Source organism: Tachysurus fulvidraco, chromosome 10 (genome assembly GCF_022655615.1).
Source record: "Tachysurus fulvidraco isolate hzauxx_2018 chromosome 10, HZAU_PFXX_2.0, whole genome shotgun sequence".
In the NCBI taxonomy this organism is placed as follows: Eukaryota; Metazoa; Chordata; class Actinopteri; order Siluriformes; family Bagridae; genus Tachysurus; species Tachysurus fulvidraco.
In genome coordinates, this window is record NC_062527.1 from 19,362,712 (window position 1) to 19,371,234 (window position 8,523).

Sequence of the window (8,523 nt, forward strand, 5' to 3'; positions counted from 1 at the left end):
ACTTCTTTTTTGTTAATAGAAGTTTTATTGTATTAAACATGGAGGCAAACAATCCAGAACTCTCAAAATTCAGTAGACATGCAGAACTCATAAACAGGCAGAAACACTAGTGCCGTACTATACAGCATGCCGGTCATTCATCATTAAGTGTGTGTGACGTGAAGCGTCCTGTTAAGAATCTATGAGTCACTGGTTTTGTTCAGTCCTTTGTATCAGAAAATGTACAGACGTTTTGTGAAACTTTCTACACAGGTAGTGACATATTAATTCAAGGGACTGAATTTATGCATTTCTGTAAAGCTGCTTTGTGACAATGTCCATTGTTGAAAGCAAGATACAAATAAAATTCGGTTGAACTGAAGTGAATTAATAAGCACAAGAGTTTAACAAGTTCAGCAGTAATGAAAAATGCAGTGTGAGTACACAGGATCATCAGATACTCTAAATAATATTTTAACATTGTCAGATTTTAAACAGAATTACCTTTTGCTCCGATCCTGTATCCTCTTGGACACACCGTATGTGGCATGTAGCTGTCAGAGGTGTTGAGATAAGAGCCTTCTTTGCACTCACACATGCCGTTACTGGTAGTCCTGCAGCTCTGTATGTCGACCTGATTTAACCCCTCACACCATCTGCAGAGCTTCTGTGGACAGTGTTCTGGAAGGCAGCGCTTACACAACAATGTCTTTCCAGTGGTCTCATTTTGAGCGAGCACAAATGATAGTATGCCGCTGTATAGCACCAACTTTGTGAGGATAATCTGCAGAAACACACACACACACACACACACACACACACACACACACACACACACACACACACACACACACACACACACACACACACACACACAATATAATGATTACTGTTGTAAACCTAACAAAATTCTTAACCTTAGTAACCAAAAGGAATTACTGTGATTTTTTTTAATTGTTTTTTTTTCCTTCAGCTACAAATTAAGTAGTTCACATCGGTTCTTTTACAAAGAGATTTTAAACTAAACTCATGGGAGCACTAAAGCATTTACTCAATGTTTTCCAAACAGATTTACCACTTCAACACACAGGAGCCAAAACCATTTCTGTTTTTTTTTTTTTTTTTGACTACCAAGCTTATATAGGTCCATATATTTGTTGTCCTGCCATGCACTGTAAAAACCTCCGGGTACCAAAACAAAAACAACAGAATATATACATACAAAATATAAAAACATAGTATACGTACATGCACTTCAGCAAGAGTGACAATGAATCTCATTTCTAGCTGTCAAAGTAAGTCACTGAAGAATAATGTAAGAACAACAAAGACACAAAGCAGCACAAAGCTTGAAACACAGCCTTGTTAGTGGAGCTTCTGATAGGACGACCTCACTTACAGTACCTTAAGGGTCTTCATAGCTCTGTGAGTTTGCACCGGTGGGCTGACCTTCTGCCTCTTTATATGTGAGGTAGGAAGAGAGTGAGAGAGTGAGTGAGAGAGCGAGCTTAAAATTTTTAATGCTGTGCAGCTGCCTGAAGGTCCACATACATCCATAGAGGATTGTCTGCATTGAATTTGCAGACAATCTTTGGCATTGCCCTGTGAAATGGAGTCAGTTAACCCTGTTTGTGCTTCAAATTCATATAAAGCAATAGATTTTGTTAATAAGACTGCATCCAGGAGATCAGAATTCAGGCCATTGTACATGATTTATTTACCTAAGTAGTAAGGAAACCTCTATGTTACCACAACATGCCAAAATCATGTTTTATCCTAAAAGTATATCTGCTATCAGTATAAATGATAACACTTTTGCCTTTTGCTAATTTATGTTTCTATTAGAGCAATTAACTCTGCTGCTTGTTCTGAGAGGTTTCCTGGTAATGATTCAGTTTTCACTATTTTATATTCTGTGATCTTACGCAGCTACGGCCTGTTTTCTAGTTCCTGAAGGTTGTTCCTCTTGAAAAAAGTTGCACAGTTTAGTACAGTATAGTGTTTCACTTTTGGCATTTAAAGTAAAATAGTGTGATATCACAACCATCGTGCTGCAGACATATGTGCTGATTTCTGATAAAGAAGAAGAAGTGACACTAGATATGGGACCAAAAGAGTTGCTGGCTGTTGATTCCTAAAGTGAAATATGACGGTAATGAAAGTTTAAAGAAAGGTTCCAGCTGCAATCCTCCCCTAAATCTGGTGATTTTCGATAAATCATACCATCATGTGCGATTCTGCAAAACAACAAAACTGATTAATCATACTATAGTATATTTATTATCTAATAATGAATGGAATCACTGCAGAAACTCTATATATTAATGAGCAACACTTTATGAGCTGGTGAAACATAAGCGAGCAGATTTTATCTTCCTTCAGGAAACACACAGTGACTGAAGGAAGGGACTGAAATGGGCCCATGGTTTTAGGGACTGAAATGCACTTGTTTTCACAGTATTTTATTCCACAGTCTTGTGATGTTGAAGAAGTTTTAAAAGGAAGACTTTTAAAAGTGAGAGCACTCTTTGAAAATGAAGTGTCTGTTTTTAACTGTGTGTAAGCTCCAAAATCAGATAAATAATTTTAGGTCATGTTTTATTTATTATGTGGGCTTTTCAGATCATTGTATAGTAGAGTGCACTTTTAATAAGTGTAATGTAAAGCCATGCGGTGCATACAGTCATTTTAATGGACAGAAAAAGTTTATACATGCTTTGCGAACAGATTCAGGGAAGTTTGTAACTGAACCTACTGAAATATGCAAGTAGACAGTCAGTGTTTACTCGAAGCTGTATAGAAGTGAACTGCTGTGCAAAAGGAGGAGGAGGGTATTTTTTTCAAAATCTTTCTAAGCTGAATGAGTGGTCAGCTAGTGAACTCGACAAGGAGCTGACCCTCGAGGAGTTAGAGGCTGCGCTAAACAGCAGTGAACTTTGTAAAAAGCACCATTAGCCAAAAGAGCAGGTGACCTTCAGTGGAGAATACTGCATGGCTTCGTCTCTGTTAATGCCTTTGTCTACATGTTAAATACAGAAGTTACATTACATAACAAATACAAATACATAAATATCTTTTTTGTTTACAGAGGGAGATGGTGTTTCACCAATTTTTATCCTTGGTTTTAAATACAAAAGAAAAGAAAATGCCAAACAAAAAAAGCGAAGTGTCACAAAGCACACAACATGAAAAAAGCAACATTTCTGAGACTGGTAAAAACTAGGATCTTTATCGATTTTAGCTTTTATACAGTATATGCATGAAGGACCCAGGAAATTTCCAACAGATTTGGTGCTATGGGGAAGCCATGTGCTCTGTTTCAAATGATGAATTGTTTTTTACACTAGAGTTGGAATGATAATGTTTTAAAGTTTTTACTGTGTATCTTTTAAGTTGGTATTTTTTTAGTGGTTGACTGACTGTTTCTTATAAAGCTTTGCATTCCACACAACCCAGGAAACCCATCTGCCAAGCCATGAGCCCAGATGGGTTTCCTGGGTTGTGTAGAATGCAAAGCATTGCTTGGCAGAAGGCCAGCTATTGTTCAGAGAGGTTTTATGTGTTTATTTGGGTTCAATTTACCAGCATTTTTATACATTTACATATGAATGTAGTCAAATACTTAGATAAATGTATATATTTTCTCTCTATATATTTTACTTTATAAGAAACAGCCAGTCAACCACTAAAAATACCAAGGTTTTTCCTTCTGTTACATGTCTTCATATACTTAATACACAACCTTATCAATGATGCAAATAAAAAGGAATAATTTTGGTTTTGTTGGAGCTGTTTCCTTTTCAGCCACATGTCCCTCAAACTCACACACATTCCTGTTTCTAAGGTTAAAATGACTATTTGCTAAAATTCTAATCATATAATCTACAATTAAGGCAAATCTGTAGTCATTTAAACAAGGCTTGTGTATTTTTTTTTTAAATAAATTGGGGGGTAAAAAAACCCAAAAAAACGTCAGGACAAAATGTATTTTCGGGTTTTAATAGTTTTAATTTAATTATGCTGAAAGTCACGTGATGATTGTGGGACATACAGTAGATATCACTTGTATGCTTTTATGGTAAAATTCCTTTTTCCCCCATGTCAAGCCATGTTTATTTTGACCAGGAATAATGTACAGTGACATAGACTCGCTGCTGTTTCTGCTCTGCTTAACACATCTACGTTGTTAATGTGGTGATACGCATGCACATGGAAACTAATGAAACAGACAGGACACCCCACTTATAGATTTGCCAAAGCAAAGGGAAATTACTATAAAGTCATTCCCTATTACTATTTGGAAATTATTAAAGTCAAAGTACTCCACCCCGGGGGCCTACTCAGCCTTAAATTAAGCTCCAAAGACACAGGTTCAGTTATGGCTGAGTCAGGTATCAGACCGTATTGTAATTACAAAATACTTTATTTCAGATATCACATTAAATCATTCAAATGCAGAAACACACAGTCACAATTGGTACCTCTCCAGAATTGAATACAGATCTTGAATACTAAGCCAGAGGACACCCGGCAGATGTGCACGCCAACACCACAGCACACCATGCACGCTCATAAAAACATCACATTAATCAGCACGGCAACTCATCATACAAATGAAAAATGAAAACTCATCAGCATTAAAAGAAAAGAAAAAGGCACTTGAACAATAAATAGACAAAAAAGAAAGGAAAAAATGTAATTCCTGACAAAAGGAATTTTACAGACAAGATGGTGACAGTTTGGTGGCTAGACACACTGATATGCGACAAAGACAATCAAATCAAAAATTGCTACCGACATCCGGAAATGTCTGTCCCTCAAAAGTATCCCACTGGGCTCCTTTGTCCACACTCGTGGGCATTCAGATGGCGCATCAGAAACAAGGCAAAGCTAGATGGGGCACTCACAGATGATGTCACAGACCCCCCCTTTTTTTTACAGCCCCAGTACAAGAGCCCAATTTAAAATCATTTCTTTAGAGGATAATATGCTACATTAATAAACTGCTATTCACGTCTATCTATCTATAAGCCACCACACCTTTAAAGTAATTTTTATTTTTTTAAAGGACATGCTGATAGAGGATAGACTGCAGCGACTAAGAGATGTGAGTGCAGAAGGACGTCTGCAAATCCATCAGGTGAGATATTAACTGTAGGCCTTATAATAAACTCCAGAAAGAACGTAGTTCTCTGTATTCAGACTATTTCTATTTAACTACAGGTGGCCAGCATCTTCCTGCCAGAGGACGAGAACTTTCTGCTGTTGTTCCGCAGAGAAACGCCGCTGGACAACAGTGTGGAGTTCATGAGGGTCAGAACGGTTTAATATGTTTTTGTTTGTTAATCTGTTTCCTTAAGTTCTCCTTTAGTCATTTTGTTTTTGTTTTTTTTTTCATTCTGTTCTCAGACCTCAATTTTTTGTTTATCTTTTTTTTGTTATAATAAATATTTATAAAATAAGTGCTTAAGTGTTTGAGAGCAAGAAATCAGACAAACCAAGACTGCTTTTAAGTGTTTTTTTGTTGTTGATGTTGTTGTTTGTTTAACATTAACTTGAAAATAATAGGTTGCAGGCAAGATGCTAACATGCAACCTTTAGCAAAGTAAAACTGCATGCTACGTATGTAGCCAATACTAATTATGAAAACAGTGTCATTATGACATTTTGTCTTTGTTGTTTAGTATATTGTGATTAAAATAAAATCTTATTTATTGAAGTTTCATTTGTTTTTGCCTGAGAAAAAAGGAGGTAGATTATTACAAATATTACAGCATTTAGCACAGTATTTATAAAGACAAATGAACAGCTAAACCAAACATTGTTATATTCATAATTCGCCTCCTTTCCCACTTATGGCATACAATTAATTTATCCTTTAAAACTACACAGTAAGATGTAGCTCGTAATATCTTAGTGTAACCAGGACAAAATGACAAAGATATTTCTGCCTTAGCCATCGTTTATTAGATGCTAACTTCTGGTTTCTGCATCCAGGTTGTAGTCTACAAGCTGAACAAGGTCACGACTGATGTTTTGCTAACAGGTCTTAATCCTGAGCTATTTTATGTCTTTTCAGATCTGGAGACGCTACGATGCTGACAGCAGTGGATTCTTATCAGCCGTGGAACTCAAGGTACCATTTAACTTTGAGATTGTATACTTTGTATACAATGAGATATATATATATATATTTAAGCTTACAAATGTATTTGGATATGACTTATACATACTTACACTAATTATATTAAAATCTTTTATATTAAATCTTTTCTCCCCTGTTGTGTGTTTAATACATTAGCATTTTATCTTTATAATTTAAAATACTATAATTAAAAAACATGAAATATATATAATAGATTTTACAGATTTTATGTAGGACAAAAGAGAAGCATTTGAGACTCGAATTTTTACCAAATTTACAAACATTTACAATTTTCGTCATGTGAATTTTTGAGCTTTGTTTAATCCATAACCAGATTTTTTTTAATATTAGATAAATTCATATCCATGCATCTACTACCTCCATAAACTGTTGTAGACTGCTCCTCTTACATCTTACATCCACCTTGGAGCAGAGAGGGTTAAAGCCTTTGCCCAGGGTCCCTACAGTGACAGTTTGACTTGAACCAGTTGAGCCACCACTGCCCAAAACCTTAGTGGCCTAGTGTAAGTTCGTAGAGTGTAGTATGTCTACGTGCTTGCTAGTTAAATCATTAACCTTATTATCTAGCTTATGGACATTGTCTGTTTATGGTTTCCAGTTGCCTAACCACAGCATTCCTACATGGAAACCAATGGAATTTTCTGTAGAAAAGTAGAAACCAATGTATTCATCAAAGTATATGTTAATCTGCTTGATTAAACAGATTGTGTTTTTCTGTTTCAGATGGATATTTGTGTGATGGATTTGTGATTTTATTTGTGTGCGTGTGTTCTTGACTACACCAACTTTAATATCACTACAGCTTCTTCTCTGTGCTTCATCTCCAGAGTTTCCTTGAAGATCTGTTTGAGCAGCACAACAAGTGCATCACGCCAGACAAACTGGAGATGTACACCAGCACCATCGTAAGATCACATTGCCGAACCAGATTAGCAACAGAGACTTGTATAGAAGACACTACACATAATCTACATCTGATACAGTTGTGTAACAGTTATTAAAAAAGGAATGTATTATTGTGATATGTGCAGGGGGGTGGATGACATATGTACAGGGGTACAGTAGGTATTATATATAAATAAATATATATTGTAGATGTTTATAGACAGACAGACAGACAGACAGATAGACAAATAGGCTGATAGACATATACTATACACAGACAGACAGACAGACAGACAGACAGACAGACAGACAGACAGACAGACAGACAGACAGACAGACAGACAGATAGATAGATAGATAGATAGATAGATAGATAGATAGATAGATAGATAGATAGATAGATAGATAGATAGATCAAAGGCTGGAACAAAGGGCTTCTTGTTGTTACTCCTTAGTCTAACACACAAAATTTACTGTAAAATCACAATTAACTTTTTTTTTTCTTCCCCAGATGAAAATGTTTGACAAAAACCAAGATGGCCACCTGGATTTAAATGATATGGCCAGGTATTAATATAATGGCCAGGATGTATATGTAGAAATATATCACAGGAGATTTAGTTATATTTTTCTATTGTATGGTCAGAGTGCATGATTAAGCGCTTCTTTATCTGCGTCTCCAGAATTCTGTCCTTAAAGGAGAATTTCCTGCTGAAGTTTGAGATGGATGTGAGTAGATACAGAAACACAAAACATCTAATCTCACCACAGAGGTTCTGACATCCCATGCTTTAATTTTTAACGTGTTCTGTTTTCTCTGCTGAAATAAACAAGTGTCTGATGTATCGTTAATGTCCAGGCCTGCACTCAAAAGGACAGAGCGAGAGATTTCGAGAAAATCTTTGCCCACTATGATGTGGTAGGTTTGTGATACAGGAAACGTTCATACGGATGGTTCAGATTTGTTCATATGAGGTTCAGGTCTCATAACTAAACCTGTTTGTGCTCGTTAGAGTAAAACAGGAGCCCTGGAAGGACCAGAGGTGGATGGATTCGTTAAAGACATGATGGAGTTGGTGAAGGTAGAAATATTTTGTCATTACATCTAATATTATTAATGAGTTATTAATAAGACTTTTATGAAGGTTTTTTTTTATAATTTACCAACATACCCAAGGTCCCAAGTTATATTCCTGAGCCTGTATTCATAAAGAATGTAAGAATGATCTCAGAGAGCTCCTAATTTAACTTAAGGTTCCTAGTTTCCATTTATATCTTAAGGGTGATTCTAGACCAATCTCAGAACGAGGAAAATACAAAAATTTTTATCTTAGAGAGGAGGCGGGGCTAATCTTGTTACTAGGTGACGTTCTTTTGAAGACTGTGATTGGTTGTTCAATAAATACAAATAAGCAAGCTTTTAAAATCTGGTCTATTATAAGCCTTCAATTTGTCTCTATGTTAAGATAGTTAAGATTATATTGTGCAGGGAT

General features: G+C 35.9%; 1 protein-coding gene across 1 annotated transcript in view; it reads left to right on the plus strand.

Annotated features, from left to right (window-relative positions):
- Nucleotides 1-4,971: 4,971 nt before the first annotated feature.
- The window catches only part of LOC113653688 (secretagogin-like), a 4,751-nt gene continuing 1,199 nt past the window's right edge, over nucleotides 4,972-8,523 (plus strand). Inside the window, exons 1-8 of the mRNA XM_027163428.2 lie at nucleotides 4,972-5,119; nucleotides 5,203-5,292; nucleotides 6,059-6,115; nucleotides 6,973-7,050; nucleotides 7,542-7,597; nucleotides 7,714-7,759; nucleotides 7,890-7,949; nucleotides 8,044-8,112. Coding sequence (XP_027019229.2) covers nucleotides 5,051-5,119; nucleotides 5,203-5,292; nucleotides 6,059-6,115; nucleotides 6,973-7,050; nucleotides 7,542-7,597; nucleotides 7,714-7,759; nucleotides 7,890-7,949; nucleotides 8,044-8,112 — 525 coding nt within the window. The 5' untranslated portion in view covers nucleotides 4,972-5,050. The remainder of the gene's footprint in view (nucleotides 5,120-5,202; nucleotides 5,293-6,058; nucleotides 6,116-6,972; nucleotides 7,051-7,541; nucleotides 7,598-7,713; nucleotides 7,760-7,889; nucleotides 7,950-8,043; nucleotides 8,113-8,523) is intronic.